The sequence below is a fragment of the Ceratotherium simum genome, chromosome 24, assembly GCF_057802395.1.
Source record: "Ceratotherium simum simum isolate JZ-2026a chromosome 24, ASM5780239v1, whole genome shotgun sequence".
Classification (NCBI taxonomy): Eukaryota; Metazoa; Chordata; class Mammalia; order Perissodactyla; family Rhinocerotidae; genus Ceratotherium; species Ceratotherium simum.
This window is the reverse complement of record NC_141923.1, coordinates 3,794,434-3,810,919: the sequence shown is the minus strand read 5'-3', so window position 1 is coordinate 3,810,919 and position 16,486 is coordinate 3,794,434. Positions and strand designations below refer to the sequence as shown.

General features: G+C 59.6%; 1 protein-coding gene across 3 annotated transcripts; it reads left to right on the top strand.

The window, feature by feature from the left end:
* The first annotated feature begins 5,434 nt into the window (after positions 1-5,434).
* AMN (amnion associated transmembrane protein) lies at positions 5,435-14,616 on the top strand. Of its 3 annotated transcripts, XM_087447901.1 has the most exons (12): positions 5,449-5,590; positions 5,663-5,711; positions 7,306-7,435; positions 11,451-11,475; positions 11,629-11,716; positions 12,404-12,621; positions 12,790-12,927; positions 13,095-13,203; positions 13,329-13,411; positions 13,617-13,794; positions 13,873-14,062; positions 14,309-14,616. In XM_087447901.1, the coding sequence occupies exons 2-12, from the start codon at positions 5,663-5,665 to the stop codon at positions 14,487-14,489; spliced, it is 1,389 nt and encodes a 462-aa protein (XP_087304027.1). In that variant the 5' UTR covers positions 5,449-5,590; the 3' UTR covers positions 14,490-14,616. The 3 variants fall into 3 exon arrangements, with proteins under 3 accessions (XP_004434335.2, XP_087304027.1, XP_087304025.1); XM_004434278.3 differs by lacking the exons at positions 7,306-7,435; positions 11,451-11,475 and having other exon boundaries at positions 5,435-5,590; positions 5,663-5,707; XM_087447899.1 differs by lacking the exons at positions 7,306-7,435; positions 11,451-11,475; positions 13,873-14,062 and having other exon boundaries at positions 5,544-5,590; positions 5,663-5,707.
* The last annotated feature ends 1,870 nt before the right edge of the window (positions 14,617-16,486 follow it).

The following is a 16,486-nucleotide window of genomic DNA, read 5'->3' as shown; positions in this document are numbered from 1 at the left end:
CGGGCACTGCTACCCTGGCTTTGCAGGTGAAGGATGAAACAGAGATGCTAAGGGAATTGTGCAGCCTCACACAGCATTCAAACCCAGGACAGCCTGTGTCAGAGCCTGGCCCCACTACTCTTGGACACCACCAGGGGTGCCCCACATCTCCCCACTACTCTTGGACACCACCAGGGGTGCCCCACATCTCCCCGCCGGGCTGACGAGCGGCCAGCTGAGCCCTATTCAAGCCAGGTGGATACCCCCCCAGTTCACACCCTCCTGTGCTCCACTCTCACTTGCATCAAATCCAGCTGCCAGCAACTCCCCCAGCCTCACCGCCTAGCCTTCCATTCCATGCCCCCATGTGTGGGCTTCTTGCCTTCCTTGCGGGCTCAGGACCTTTGCACTGGCTGTTTCCTCTTCCTGTAGATATCCCAGGCCTTGGCTTGATGTCCCTCTCACAGAGGCCTGCCCTGGCCACCTTGCCTAAACGACTCCCGCAAACCCTCACAGCACACTCCAGCCGTCCCCTTGGTGCTTCTTCAGGGCTCTGATTAGAACCGAGGGGTGCATCTTGTGTCCATCATGCGTCTCCCTGTCCAGCAGCAAACCCAGCAAGGCGTGCTCCCAGTCCTCCTGCAGGCCTGACACCACATGTGGGGATGAATGAAAGGCCCAAAGAGAAATCTGGAGGTTGGAGGGCAAATCACAGGTCTGAGGGTCAAAGGATCTCTGGGCTGGCCTGGCAGAGGCCTTTGTGGGGCTGTAGGGCCTGGGGGTGACCAGCCTGCCTTCAGGAGTGTCAGCCCACCCTTCCTTCCATGTGTATTTTTGGAGCGTCTCCTGTGCTCCAGGCAGTACACGCAGAGAGTGAGCAAGGCCACACCACACGGGGCGCGTCGTGGTGGATGCTGACAGCGGGAGCACAAGATGGCCTCTCTGGGGAGGTGACTTTGTGCAGAGACCTGAGTAAAGGGAAGCCATGCTGAGAGGGGCTGCCCTCATCCTCACTGCCCCCCCCACCTCCCCCGGTGTTCAGGAATAGAACCGTGCACGCTGGAGCCTCAGTCCCTCCAGAGGGACACTAAGGCCTAGAGAGGTGCAGGGACCTGGCCAAGGCTACACAGCAAGTCTGGGACAACCTGGGGGGGAGGAGCTAAGGAATTGATCATGGAGTTAGATCTGTCCCCAGAGTTGTGGAGAAGGGAGTGGGGAGGGAAAGACGCAAGGGAGTGATTCCCCGGCCCTGGGAGTCTGCGTGGGGACCATGGCTGCGGGCAGGTCTGCCCACCCTCACCCCCACCCCCAGGGCTGCAGGGCTGTCATTCATGGTGCCCTCACACCAGGGGAGGGCCGTGAAGGCCAATCTGAGCACAGCAACTCCAGGTCACGTGAGTGGTGCAGAGCTGAAACAGGAACCAACCAGAGACCTCGCGGAGACCCTGCACAATGGCCTAACCAGGGAGGGGCAATCCAGCTCTCCCAGGCCACCTTCCCTGTCACGAGGAGAAGGTTGTGCACAGAAGGAAACCAACACAGTGAGGGCAGTCAAGCCAAGACAGAGACATACGGACAGACACAAAGACCAGACAGCCCAAGCCCCTGGATCCAACCTTGCCTGAAGCAGCTGCTTCATGGGATTTCCTAGTTACGGGAAGAAACTTTCTTTGGGACTTTGCATTTCTCCCACTTCCCAATGACGTCCTGACCAGTTCGAAAGCGTGTGCCCACAAGTACCTGGGTGTGCGGCCACCTGTGCTTGCAGTTTCTGTGAGCACGTGACACCTGCGGCGTGGTCCAACCTTCCCTTGTCTTTGCTCCTGAGGCATTCTGGGGACCCTGTGGCAGCTCTTGGGCCAGGGCTGGTGCCGTCTCCTGCCTTGGCATGGGCTCCTCTCTGAGCCACCTCTGATAGCTGGACCCACCTCCAGCCTCTGCTCAGGGATGCCCCTGTCCAGGTAGGGGGATGGATGCCAATACCCCACGGCTGACCAGCTCCAACTCCTGTTCTGCCGCCTTCAGTCCAGCCTCCACGCTGGCTGCAGCTGTGACCTCATCCTTCGTGTCTCGGCTTTGACGCCGCCTCTTCCAGGTAGCCTCCCCTGCCTGCCGGGGTAGCCTTGCTGCCTTCTCCAGACAGCACGGTCTCTTGGGAATGGCCTGCCCACGTGGGGCAGGAGTGATCAGAGTGTTCCATTTCCCCAAGGCCCAGCCACCCCACCCTCCGGAGCCTCCTTGGGCCCTCTCCTCATTGCAGTCTACTTTCTCTGTTGAGACAAAGGAGCCCCCAGCCTTGGGGAGGCCCGCCTGGCCTTTCAGGCTTGGCTACGGTGCTCTGGGCACCGGGGGGAAGTTTGCTGGGCCCCCAAGCGCTCTCATTGAGAGCCAGAAGTGGGGTGGTGGGAGGATGTGAGGGGAGCAGAGCCAGACTCCCTGGGGTGGGGTCCCAAGGAGACCCAATAAACAGAACTGCCTCCTTCCCAGCGAGAAGCTAGACAAGGGGCAAAGCAGATCTGACCCCAAAATAGCCCGTTTGTCCTGTCGGGGCTGCCTTGGAGGATGGAGCGTCCTATTGGCCTAACGGGCAGGCAAGCCAAATTCCAGGACCAGGCAGACCCACCCTCCCAGTCCCAAGCTGGGCTGGGGCCACAGGGCCACTAAGAGCAGATGCCTCCATCCCATGAGGATAAAGGGTGGCACACACTTGTGTGCTCACTCCCTCCTTCCCTGTCGGAGGAGCCGCTGCCCCTGCCTGGAGCATAAAGAGGCAAGAGCGCCCCTAGCGGCGGGTTCTGTCCTCTGATGAAATCTCCTGTGTGTGTGGCAGAGGCAAAGACGGGCAGAGTGAAGGGTGCTAATGACGGGAGGTCTGCAGGTGAGGGTGGGGATGCAGGACAGGGCAGGGTGACCTGCGGGGAGGAAGGTGCCAGGGAGTCTCCAAAGCTCAGTAGTTCCCCTTCACCCACGGTCTCCCTCTATATATCCACCTCCATCATCTACCCTTCCATCCACCCTTCCCTATTCACCATCCACCACCAGGTCATCCTGAACCCAATGGCCCACCCACCACCATACTCCTTCCATCAGCCGTTACCCATAAGGCATCATCTGCTGGCCCCCACCGTTCACAGGTCCCCCATCCATCTCTCTCTTGACTCACAGCCCATCCCCTAATAATTCACCATTTGTCCCACTACCCATAAACCCACTGTCCATCACCTAGTTTACCATGCAGAACCTATCCACCCACCCACTCACCTCCATGATCCTGTCACCCACAAATCCATCCTCCACCCACTCACCGCCATCCACCCCTCTGTGCATCGTGCAGAGAGCCAAGCATCCATCTCTCTGATTAAACACAACCATCTACCCCAGACCCATCCCTCCAACATCCCCCTATTCACCTATCCTGTACTGATTCACAGTCTGTCCACCTGGCCATCCATCCACCCATTTGTATCCAATCATCATCTCTACTCTCATCTATCCATCCACCATCTTTCTATCATCCACCTGTGCACAGTTCATCTAATCCTATTCACCATTCATTCATCCACTGTCAATCCATCCATCCACCATTCAATCTCGTCTACCATCCATTCACCATCCAAAATCCACCACCTTTTCTCACCCACCATTCATCTCAACAAACTGTCCATCCATATACCTTCATTTAGTACTACAATTTATCTTTTACCCATCAACCATCCATTTATCCAATCACCTTTTTTTGTCTACCTGCCACTCTTTCCACCATTCTCCTTCATCTACCATCTACCATCCATCGCCCATCCTCCCACAATCTACTCTCCTCTACCCAATACCGTTCACCATCCATGATCCACCATCTACCCACTTATCCATCCACCATTCACTAACAACTGTTGACATTCATCTACCATCCATCATCTATCTACTTATCATCAACCATCCATCCACTATCCACTATCTAGCCACCATCCATCATTCACCAGTACCATCCAACATCCATCTAATGGCGCACCACTCATTCTCCATCGACCATCCCTTGATACCATCCATTTATATAATTGTCACCATCTCCCATCCATCCATTCCTCATTCATCCACTAACCAGTACAAATACTCTTCACCACTCACCATGCACCCACTATAAACCATTCCCCATTCATCTACACACGATACACCACACACCATCCATCTGCCACCATCCACAGTCCATGTAGGCCAGGAGGCAGGAGGGCCCTGCTTGGAGAGTGGACACCCAAGCCCCAGTAGGTGGGCAGATTAGGTGCAGCCCCAGCTGTAACCAGGACAGAGACAGGGGGAGCCCAAAGGTTGTTTCCTACCCCCTCGACACACCCTTTCTTGGGGCAGGTCTGTCCTGAGGAGCCCCTCGTCCTGAGCACCCGAGGTCCTCAGGTCCTGGAGGGCTGAGTGTGGGGGAGGAGCGAGGTGGAGCAGGCGCCTCCGAGGGGCCTGCAGAATCGGCCAGGCGGGTGTGGAGGTAAATGTGTAACCATCCCGGCCGCCCCCACCCCATCCCGCCCGGTCACGTGGGCCCCGCAGGGCAAAGTCTCCTGGTGGCTTCGCGGGGCCCAGGCGAGATGGGCGCGCTGGGCCGGGCCCTGCTGTGGCTGCAGCTCTGCGGTAAGCGGGGCGCGGTCTGCTGGGGGCCCGGGCCCGGCGGGCCCAGAGGGTCAAGGTCCCCCGAGGGGTGGGCGGCGAGAGCCTGCGGGGCTGCGAGACCCGCCCCGGTCTCCCTGGGCGCAGAGGGCGCGGCCGGGTGGCCCCTGCGCTGCGCAGCCCCAGCCGGCAAGGCGGGCGAGGGGCGCCAGCCCAGCGCTGGGGCCTCGGCTCCCGCCCTCGGGCAGTCGGCGCGTCTGCGGAGTGGGCCAGGCCTCAGTCCTGCCGCCTCCGCGGCCTGCCTCAGTTTCCCGTCCCCGAGGGCGCCGCTGACCCTCCCGCGTCGCACCCAGGTGCGTGTCTTCGGTGCCCGCCCCCCAACGCCCGGGAGCTTTAAAAACTGCAGCCCCGTCCCTGTCCCCCCTCTTAAGCCCCTCGCGGCTCCCTCAGGACACAGCTCCCTTCAGAGCCGCCCCCGGCCCCTTCTACCTGACAGAGGCTTCCGCCGCCCCTTTCACCTCCGCCCTCGGTTGTCGCCATCCTTACCCGGCCGGGTCGTCCGCTCCAGCGCCGGGCTAACTGGGGGTGGGGCGAGGAGGCGATCTTGGCCGGCGTCCTGGAGGCGGGCACGTCTGAGAGGGCTCTACAGTTCCAATAGAAGTTAGTCGGCGAGCGTCGGGGCCGGGCTCCCGCAGGGTCTGGTCTGACGCGGGGACGGGCGAGGGCCTGGGTGCGGATCGCCGCGGGGACCCCATCTCGCCCCGGCTCTGTGACCCGCGCCGGCCTGTGTGGGCGAGGTCGTCCTCCCTGGGGGACGGCGGCGAACGGCGGGAACCCGGATGCTGCCGACCCCGGGGACCACTCAGTCGCCCCCTCCCCAGCGCTGACCCGGGCCGCCTACAAATTCTGGGTCCCCAACACCCACTTCGACGACGCCACGAGCTGGAGCCAGAACCGGACCCCGTGCGCGGGCGCCGCGGTCGGGTTCCCCGCGGACAAGGTGCCTGGGCCGCCCGGGCACGGGGCGGGGAGGGGCCCGGGGTCCCCCCGCCGACGCCGCCTCTTCCTGCAGATGGTGTCCGTCCTGGTGCGAGGAGGTCACAGCGTCTCGGACATGGTGAGCGCGGGGCTGCGGCTGCAACACGGGCCAGAGGGGGGCTGGCGTCCCGCCGCGGTCGCCCCCAAGCCCCCTCCTTGCCTCCTGACCGGCCACCACCCGCATGGGGGACCGTGCGGGCCTCGCGCCTTTAGCCTCTGGAGGGGCTTCTGGGAGGTCAGGGGACCACATGGGAGGGGACAGTGGTCCTCCGTCCCGGCCCAGGCTGTGCCCCAGCCTTGGGGGCAGGGGCAGAGGGCGCCTCCGGTCCCCACTGCCCTCTGCCTCGGCCTCCGCCCCCTATAGTCTGTCTTCTCTGAGGTTGGCGCTGGGAAACCCCCCTCCCGGACCCCCTCCTCCCAAAGCCTTTCCTTGTCCTGGTGCCGGAAACTCTATCAGGACTCCAGGGAAACTTTTTCTCAAACTGCTTCACAGAACGTTAGTGTTCCAGAGAATGATGGGCATTAGGAGGGAAAAAGAGATCCATAACCACGTACGTTTGGGGATGCACTTTCCTGGAGCCTCACAATGCGTTAAAGGCTCTGATAAGGCCTGTGAGACAGACTCCGGCGTCAAAGGCGGGGGTCAGCCAGCTACCGGCCAAGCGCAGCCGCGTGGCTGGAGCTCAAACGGCTTTTACATTTTTAGTGGTTGTGGCGAAAGTCAAAAGAAGAACACTTTCGTGGCACGTGCAAAGTATATGGAATTCAAAACTCGGTCCATAGCTTCATGGGCACAGCCCCCCCACCCCGTCACTAGCATCGATGGCCACCGTCTGGCCACAGACGGCAGAGTTGAGAGTGGCTATGATCCTGCGGCCCGCAAATCTCAAAATATTTACCCTCCAGGCCCTTTACAGAGAGGGTCCCTATCCCTGATTGAAGCGTCGTTTCCCAGGACCCGGGGCTCAGAGTCCGCTCGTGGGGAAGCCCCTCCCCAGAGCCCCCGCTCCCCGAGTTGGATCATTGTCCTGTCACCTGCGGACGTGCCAGCATCTGTCACACTTTAGTGAGGGTCGCTGGCTCCGGGTAAGGGGCGGAGCTGGGAACTCTTGTGTGTGGGTCGCAGGGTTGGAGTCCTCACCGGAGGCCATTGGATTTTGCGTGGTGAGTGGGGACGGTCCGGTGGCCCCGGCCCTGCCCCATCTCTTGCCCACATGCAGGATCTGGGGACCCCAGGCCTTATTTCCACTCCGAGGCGGCTCGGTTAATCGATGGTTTTTAAAAGCCGTATTAATTCTGGGAGCCCGGCCCCGCGCAGCGCAGGGCTGGTCAGCGCAGGGGACCCCTGCCCGCGGAGGGGACATCAGGCGGATGCTGGGTGTCCCCGGTCCCCGCGGATACGGGTTGGGACGCCCTTCCACGTTTGTCCAACCGAAAGACTGAAGTGCGGGGGGCGGGAGGGCGGCGAGGCGGCGGAGGCAGAGGCCTGGGGGGAGTGGCTGGATCCAGCGGCCCCGCCCCCACAGCCGGTGAGCAGCCTTGGCAACCGGACCGCGGCCCTAGCTAGCGCGCAGGGGCGCCGGGAGCAGGTGGGGGACCCGCGGGCAGAGGAATCAGTTGGGGGTGGGATGCCCTCTCGGCGGACTCCGTTACTTTGATGATCTTTTCCTTTGGAAGAGCTTGGAGATCTTAGAAAAGACAACATTCATTCATTCATTCATTTCCCGATAGGTCCCTCCATCCAGCCTTTCCTTCCATTCCCAGCCGCCCAGACGGGAGCCCCTCCTCCCTTTCTGGGGACCTCTGGGCACCCGTGCCCCATGCGCACCAACCCGTGGGGCGCCCCCTCACCTCCTCAGCCTCTCCTCCACACCGCGCCGCCCCCGGAGGAGCTGGGTGGGAACTGTCCAGGGGCCCAGGAACGGGGTGACGGCCCCGAGGTAATCTCCTATTTTCTATCCGTCGATGGATTGCGGTTTTGAGACACTGCAAGTGTCTTCTCACTGTGAACTTTGCCTGCAGTTCCCTTCCCTGAACAGAGACCCCATCATGATCTATCAAATGCAAAATCCATTGCCTTATATATAACTGCGTTTTTGGTGTTTTGTTTAAGAATCCCTTCCCTGCTCCTCTGTTACAACCGTAATCAACCATATATTATGTCTGGTAAGTGACAGTTTTGCCATTAGGGGTACATGTTTCAGTGGGGCACTGGCTGTGAAACCAGCTTTATGTTTCTCCTGAGAATGAGCCCAATTTCCATGTCCTCCTCCAAACCACCAGTGCTGCCCCTTGGCTTTGTGGCACTGCCCTCATTGTTCATCAGGTGCCCAGGGGCTCTGCGGGGCTCTCTCAGAGCCCTCCCTTCAGTCTCTGGTCCCTTTGCCTGTTCTCCTGCGGGCACCTCGCTGTCCTCACGCTGTGACTCTGTGGGGTGTCTTAATATCCATTGGGGCAACTCACCCCCTTCACGCTTCTGTTACAAGGTCAACTAGTTCTTTGTGGATCTGATTGTCACAGAGAAATTGTAGAGTAGGTTTATCAGGAAACAACAGCAACACCACCAAAATCCTGGAATTTTGATTGGGAATGAACAACAGCTTTATACTGTCAAGTCATCCATTCAGGAGCATAGACTTTCTCTCCAAATATTTCAGATCATCCATTATAAAACTCTTTACTACAGTTTTTTATTTTATTTATTTACTTTTTTTCCTAGAGTTTTAAAGTGGTCCCCATAGAGGTCTTGTATAGTATAAGTTAATTCATAAATACTTTATAGTTTGGTTTCTATTGTGAATGGTGCTCTATTTTTAAAAATTATATTCTCTAGTTGGTTATTTTTGTAAATAATGACAGTTGTTCCTCTTCCCTTGCAGTCCTATTACTTCTTTTTCTTTCGTTATAGCATTGTCCAGGACCTCTACCCCTATGTTAACAAAAATGATGAAAGGGGGCGTCCTTGTCTTGTTCCAATGTGACGGAGAAGGCATGTCAAGTTTCTCCATTGAGTTTAATGTTTGCTGTACGGTTTTGGTAAATAAACTTTATTAAAATTTGGGAATTCTATTCTATTGCCAGTTTGCTGGCAGCTTTTTAAAAAATCTTAAATAGATTGTTGGACTTTTTCAGTTTTTTTCTACATCAATCGAGATGTGATTTCCTTCCCTCCTTTTAGCCTATTAATGAGGGTTTCTGAGGTTGAACTGTGCTTGCAAGACTGATGTCTTCCTGGTCCCTTCCTGCAGGTGCAGGTCAAAGTGCCACTTCTTCAAACAGCCCACTTCTTCAATACACGTGACTTCCCTCTGTCACAATATACTGATTTTGCTGGCACAAGACTCTGCACTGCCATCTGCTGGGACACTATCATATATACCGCAGGGAAGTTGGGACAGGAGCTGTCCCCATTCCTTCCTTCCTGCATTCCTGGGACGTGAACCCTATGATCACCGTGTGTTTTTAAAATACATTATTGGATCTAGTCAGCCAGTATTTTATTTAAGATTTTTGCATCTGTGTTTATAAGTAAAACGAACCTATAATTTTTCTTATCTTCTATTGTCCTTCATCTGGTTTTGGAATCAAGATTACACTGGCCTCATAAAATAGACTGGACAATTTTCACTCTTTTTTTCTGTTTTCCAGAAAACTTCTGTAAGAAGAAATTAATTATTCCTTGAGAGTTTAGTATACTTCCCTTGTTAAAACACCTGGACTGGGGATTTGGGGAATAGGAGGTCTTTGACTAACAATTTAATTTCTTTTTTTTTTTTGTGAGGAAGATCAGCCCTGAGCTAACATCCATGCTAATCTTCCTCTTTTTGCTGAGGATGACCGGCCCTGAGCTAACAGCTATTGCCAATTCTCCTCCTTTTTTTTCCCCCCCAAAGCCCCAGTAGATAGCTGTATGTCATAGCTGCACATCCTTCTAGTTGCTGTATGTGGGACTCGGCCTCAGCATGGCCAGAGAAGTGGTGCGTCGGTGTGCGCCCGGGATCCGAACCTGGGCTGCCAGTAGCGGAGCGCGCGCACTTAACCGCTAAGCCACGGGGCGGGCCCCCAATTTAATTTTTGTAATGCTTACTGGTCTATTCAAATTCTCTATTGCTTCTTGTGTCAATTTTGACATTTTAAGTTTTTCTAGAAATTGATATATTTCATCCAGGTTTTCAAGTGTGGCAGTCCTTTTGATTTCTTAAACTTTTCAATATCTGTATCTTCCCTTGAACAAGCAAGTTCTTTAGTGTACGCCTGTGCCCTTTTGGTCTCTCCCTCCCTCATCACATTTTAGTTCTAGCTTTTAAAAATCTAAAAAGACAACAATAAACTTTACCAAAGCATTTCATCACCCTTACTTCCCATATCTCTTTGCAGCCTCTGGATTTCTTTCCTTCCTACTTCCTCTAAGCATGTTTTTAAGGTAGGTGTTTGTGTGGCCATCATTTTGAAGTCTTTTAGGCTCGAGGATATTTTTATTATGCTGTTGCGTTTGAATGGAAGTTTGGCTGGGTATAAAATTCTAGATGGAATGTTCTTTTCCTGTAATATATAAAACATTATTCTATTGTCTTTTTGCACCCATTGTTGTTGCTGAGAAACATGATTTCTGAATTTTTTTCTTTCCTGGGTGATCTGTTCTTTCTCTATGAAGCTTTTAGAATGTTCTGTCTTTGATATTCATAAATCCACTGTCATGTGTGTGGGTGTGACTTTCCTTATTTCCTGGTGGCACTTAATGAGATCTTTCAGTCCAAGGTTTCCCAGCTTTCTTCAAATCTGGAAAATTCATCTTCGTTGTCTCTTCAAATATTTATTCTTCTCCCGCACCCCTTGTGTCTGAATTTTGGCACTGTGATGTCGATCCTTCCATCTCTCCTAGTTTCTCTCTCTGAGTCCTTTCCTGCTGTCTTCTGGAGAGCTCCTTAACAGGAACCCCCAGTCACTGGGTGTTCTTCAGCTGCATAAGTCCTCATGTTTTTCTCACCTATTGTGCTCTTCTTTTCAACCATTACATTTTTCATAATTTATTTGTATTTTCCCCCGTGATTCTTTTAAAAAACGAGTTTTTGTTCATGCTTCACACTGCGGATATCTCCCCTGTTCCTGTGGCGTATCGTGTCCGTTTGTCCCCATGGCTTGCCCCAGCACCTGTGGGTGGGGTTGCCCTGTTGTCACAGTGCTGCACCCTCAGGTGTGGAGGTAGTTGGCCTGTGATCTCACATTCCCCGGGTGTCAGCCTCTTGGCCAGGTCCAGTGCTCAGGGATGGGCTGAAGAGCAGGCCCTGCCCAGCAAGTTGGGACATGAGGCTGGTTACCCTGATGAGGCTGAACCCCTCATGACCCCTGCAATGAGCAGCTCCCCTGGCCCAGACCTCACATCCAACCCCAATCCTGAGGGTCAGAAGGAGGAGGGGTGGAGTCCTGGGGCTTCGAGGGGAGGGAGAAGGAGGGGGCGCAGTCAGTCCTCCCTCTTCTGGCCTTCTCCCTGCCTTATTTCCTCTGATACCTGAGGCCTGGGCTGTGGCCCCACTTTTGTGGTGAAGGGGCTGCCATGGTGGACCCCAGGCCTGCAGGGAGGCAGGGGAGACTCCAAGGCCCCCCTACCCTCTCTGCCACCCCTGGAACCCCTCCCTCGGAACCGTAGCTCCCTCCCCTCCCTCACACGGTTCAGGGCTGCCTTTAGACTCCCCACTGGCTTGGGTTCCCGGAACCCACAAGCCCTTGGCTTGTACAGTTTCTCAGGGGTGACAGGCGAGAGCAGTGGCCCTGGAAAGCATCCTCAACCCCCAAACTTTCCATGTTCCCAGGTCTCAGGCTAGGTCCTGCTCCTTGGCCTGCAGCCCTGCTTCCTCGGGCCTATCTGACCTTCAGCCAGGGCGAGGCGCTATGGTCTAGGTTCTCCTCCCCAGGGACAGAGGGGCGGGGGTGGGCGCGGAGCAGGATCCTCTGGAGCCCTGGACCACCGCGTGGCGCCGCCTCAGTCTGCGCTTCCTGCAGCTCCTACCGCTGGATGGGGAATTCGTTCTGGCCTCAGGAGCCAGCTTCAGCGCCCCAGACAACAGCTCGGACTCGGAATGCAGCGCAGGTGAGGGGGCGGGGCCGGGGGCGGGGCCTGGATGGGGTTCTGTCTTGGAGGTGGGGCCAGGCGGAGGGCGTGTTTAGCGGTGGGGCCTGGGTGGGGGCATGTCTTGGTTGGAGGGCGTGTCTCGGGGGTGGGGCCTGGATGGAGGGTTCTCTGGGGCGGGGCTTGGGTGGGGCACGTCCTGGTTGGAGGGCGTGTCTCAGGGGTGGGGCCTAAACGGAGACTGTGTCTTTGAGGCGGGGCCAGATTGAGGATGTGCTTAGGGGCACGTCCTGGGTGTGGGCACGTCCTGGCTGGAGGGTGTGTCTTCGGGGGCGGGGCCTGTTGAGGACATGCTTAGGGGCGGGGCCCGGGAGGCATGCCCTGGTTGGAGGGCGTGGAGCCTGATGGGGGCGTCTCTCGCTGCGGGGCCAAGTTGACGGCTAGCTTAGGGGCAGGGCCTGGGTAGGTCATGTCGTGGTTGTAGGGCGTGTCTCTGGGGGTGGGGCCTGGACGCAGGGTGTGTCTTGGGGGCAGGCCCAGGTTGAGGTCCTGCTTAGGGGCGGGGACGGGGGGGCATGCCCTGGTTGGAGGGCGTGTCTCGGGGGGTGGGGCCTGGTGGGGGCGAGGCCTGGACAGAGGGCGTGCCTTGGGGGCGAGGCCTAGGTGGGGGCATTTCCGGGCGGAGCTCAGGGACGCGTGCCCGCCCAGGCGCCCCCGCGCTCTTCCTCGACCCTGACCGTTTCTGGTGGCACGACCCGAGCCTGTGGCGCTCCGGGGACGCGGCGCACGGCCTCTTCTTCGTGGACGCCGAGCGCGTGCCCTGCAGCCACGACGACGTCGTCTTCCCGTCCGACGCCTCCTTCCGTGTGGGCCTCAGCCCCGACGCCCGGACCGTGCGCGTTTGCACCGTCTGGGCTCTGGGCCAGGTGAGCCGGACGCGCAGGGGCGGGGCGGGAGGAGGCTCGGGTCTCATTTCCCGCCTTTGCCCTAGCAGTGCCCCTCCCCGGAGCACTGCCTCCCTCCCCTGCTAGTTTGGAGTACTCAGATGTTGTCTCCTCCTCGGGCTGGCCCCGCTGGTGACCCGCCACCCGCAGACGTTCACGCGCGACGAGGACCTGGCCTCTTTCCTGGCGTCCCGCGCCGGCCGCCTGCGCTTCCACGGGCCGGGCGCGTTGAGCGTGGGCTCCGAGGCCTGCGCCGACCCGTCGGGCTGCGTCTGCGGCAACGCCGAGGTGAGCGCGGCCCGCAGCGGGTGGCTGGGGGACCGCGGCGGGGGCGGTCCGGCGATGGGCCCGAGGTCGGGACTGTGCAGGCCTGCTTGCCTCCCGGGCGCATGGCCCTGTCTCACTGCGGTCTGCCCCTCGCCTTTCCGCGCTGACCCCCGGTTCCCTCCTGCCAGGTGCAGCCGTGGATCTGCGAGGCCCTGCTCCAGCCGCTGGGCGGCAGCTGCCCCCCCGCCGCCTGCCACGACGCCCTCCGGCCCGAGGGGCAGTGCTGCGACCTCTGCGGTGAGCGCCCCCGTCTGGCTCCTGCTTTCTGGGACGGCCTAGCCATCCTGGCTTGCCCCCACCCCAGCCTCAGTTTCCCTGTCGGTCCCGGGCCCGCGGCGCTGACCCCTGCCCTCCTATCTCAGGAGCCATCGTGTCGCTGACCCACGGCCCCGCCTTTGACCTGGAGCGGTACCGGGCGCGGCTGCTGGACTCCTTCCTGGCCCTGGTAATGGGGCCGCCCCCACCCCAGCCCCTACAGCCTCCGCAACCCCGCCTGGGACCTCTCCTTGCGCAGAGATCCTGGGGCCCCATTCCGCCTCCTCGTTGACGCGTTCACTCTCCGCCCACCTGTCCACCATTTGTCCCTGCTGCCAACGTCCCTGCAGGTCCAAGGGGCGGAATACCCGGGCCAACCCTGTCCCCCTTCCCAGCCCCAGTACCAGGGGCTGCAAATGGCCGTGTCCAAGGTGCCGCGCCCGACCCGGACCCGCGAGGCTAATGGCTCGGAGGCGGACACAGAGATCCAGGTGGTGCTGGCAGAGACCGGGCCCGAGACGGGCGGCGCGGGGCGGCTGGCCCAGGCCCTCCTGGCGGACGTCGCCGAGCACGGTAACCGTGGGCGCCTCCTTCCCGGCCTCTCGCCCCTGCCCCGCCCGGGGGAGACTGAGCCGGCGCCCTCCGTTGCAGGCGAGGCCCTCGGGGTCCTGTCCGCGACGGCCCAGGAGTCGGGCGCGCCCGTCGGGGACGGCTCGGCGGCGGGACAGGAGGGCCCGGGGCCGCGCGCAGGGCTGGCGGGAGGAGTGGCGGCTGCGCTGCTCCTGTTGCTGTTGGTGCTGCTGGCGGGGGCGCTGCTGCTGCGCCGCGCGGGGAAGCTCAGGTCCGCGGGGCGGGGCCTCGGGGGCGGGGCTCAGGTCCGCGGGGCGGGGCCTCGGGGGCGGGGCTCAGGTCCGCGGGGCGGGGCCTCGGGGGCGGGGCTCACGTCCGCGGGCGCCGGGGCTCAGGGCCTCGGGGCGGGGCTCAGAAGCGCGGGGCAAGGCCTCGGGGGCCGGGGCTCAGGTACGCTGGACTGGGCCGCAGAGGCCGGGGTGGCTGCGGGGGGCTCACGCGCGTCTCCGCCCCCCAGGTGGAGGAGGCGCGACGAGGCGGCTCCCGCGCCGGCCGGGGCGCCCCTGGGCTTCCACAACCCGGTGTTCGACGCTGCACCCTCTGACTCTGCACCCCCGCGGTCCCCGGCCCCGCAGGCGGACGCTGGGAGCATCAGCTTCAGCTATTTCGTGAACCCGCTGTTCGAGGCCGAGGCCTGAACTGCCGCGTGACCCGCCCGCCCTGCTCCTGTTGGGCGTCCCTGGCCCTGCGGGATCCCCGCCCCCTCCTCATCCCCCGCCCCGGCCAAGGATAAAGTGGTCTTACCCAATAAAGGGGTTTCCTGCACTTGCTGTCAGCCATGGACACAGCGCCTCCTGCGCCCCCAGCCCTTTGCCCCTGCCTGGGGGCTAGTCGGGAGAGCTGGCCGTGCCCTTGTTGGTCACAGTTGGACGGCGGGGGTGGTCCTCAGAGCTCGTCCCCACCTGCCGCCTGGCCACAGGGGCAGCCAGTTGCTTCTGGTCTGCGAAGTTGCACCCAGAACTAGCAGGGGGCTGCCCCTGGCGCGGAAGGAGCCCATGGAAGGAACTGGGGGCCCGCAAGGGGCAAGGAGAAGTACCTGGACAGGGGGGGTCGGGGGAGAGAGGCAAACCCGAGTGAGGAACCGGGAGAAGCTGGAGAGATATGGGCTGCCTGGTGCTCCTCCCACATCATGCCAAGCTGCTCAGGCCGGGGCTGCATCGGGCTGGGACAGGGAAAGGGCCAGCCAGGTGGACATGGAGGTCCACCAGACTGGACTCCCCCCCAGGGACACTGTCCTGGAGGGACAGGGTGGGTCTATCCCTTCTGCTGAGGGCAGGGGGCATCCTGCTGGGTGGGCGAGGTGTTTGGTCACGACAAGGCCAGGCCTTGCCCTCCTCCTTCTGAGGGTGGCTCTGATCTGCAGGGTGGGTGCCAGGGCTGAGCAGCCCCTGGTAGGACACCCACGTAAGCACTCAGCCCGGCAGCAGTGAGAAGGCAAATCCCGGGGCTGTGTGTAAAGTCATACTGACAAGGGCCCAGCTTGGACTGTCCCAGAGTGACCCTTCTCTGTAACCAGCATCTGGGTCTGGAAACATCACCAACGCCCCCGCCCCCAGGGTCACCACTCTGCCTGCTTCTATACAGTGGATTAGTTTGAGGGTTTTTAACGCTCCGGTCACCAGGGCTGTGCTCTCTGGGGTCAGCATCCTGTCTGCCATGCTCACCCACGCTACATTTGGTTGTCGCTCTTGGTGCTGGGAGGCGTTCCACTGTGTGAACGCCACCATTCATGATGCTATGACACCTAGTATTTCATTTGTTAAAAATGGCTGACACTCTGGAGCACCAGCGTTGCAGACAATTCACAGTCACTGCTTGCCTTAATCCTCGCTCTCGCCTCATGCAAGCCGACATCAAATGGGGCCCAAAATCTATCCCATCTCTGACCGGAAGCCTGGGCTGCCCACTGCCCACAGGGCTGCTCACTAAACTCTCGTCATGCTCATTTTTTTGGTTTTTCCAGCTGCTGTGATTTCACTCGAGGGGCTCTGAAAGGCTCTGAGCCTTGCGTGGTCACTGCTGCTCCGACTCCCTAGTCCCCTTTCAGGGGCAGATGGGAGGACAGCTGTCTGTCCCCTGGGAGGCTGGGGGTGGTGTGGCTTGCCAAGGCAATGGGAGCAGATGGGATGTGACCCCCCCCTTCTGGGCAGAGCTTTGGGGCCCGTGCTAAAATAGGCCACATTCCTTCCCTGGCTGTGACCACAGAGGCCTCACACAGACGAGCCCGGAGTCCCGAGTGACTGTGCTGAGCAGACTCACCAGCTGGCGTGGGCCATGGAGGACGCAGTGCTGAGGGCTGGGCTGTTTGTTGTGGCCGTACTGACTGGCCCAGAGCCCCAGGGGTGCCGTGGACATTTCCCGAGCACCGTCCCTGCCCAGCTCTGGGCTGGCTGCTCTCCGAACTGTGTCATGTCCTCACATCACCCTCTTTGGCAGATGCTCTCACCGCCCTCATTCTACCAAGAACGTACTGGGGGTCTCCGTCAGGGCAAATATGACCCAACCCACCACAGGCTGCTCCCTGCCCTGGGGAAAACTGACCTGCCAGGGCCAGTGCTCCCAGTGTGGTCACCACCCAGCCCAGCCAGTGCCCCTTTAATCCCACCTCGATCCTGGTGACTCTGGCTTGCCCTGT

Bases quoted from the DNA above. Each gene is read 5' to 3' on its own strand.
- AMN (XM_087447901.1), top strand. From the start codon at position 5,663: ATGGTGTCCGTCCTGGTGCGAGGAGGTCACAGCGTCTCGGACATGGTG. The intron at 7,436-11,450 runs GCACCCGTGCCC...GTCTCAGGCTAG, and splicing joins CCCTTTCTGGGGACCTCTGG to GTCCTGCTCCTTGGCCTGCA. The intron at 13,412-13,616 runs GTAATGGGGCCG...CCCCCTTCCCAG, and splicing joins TGGACTCCTTCCTGGCCCTG to CCCCAGTACCAGGGGCTGCA.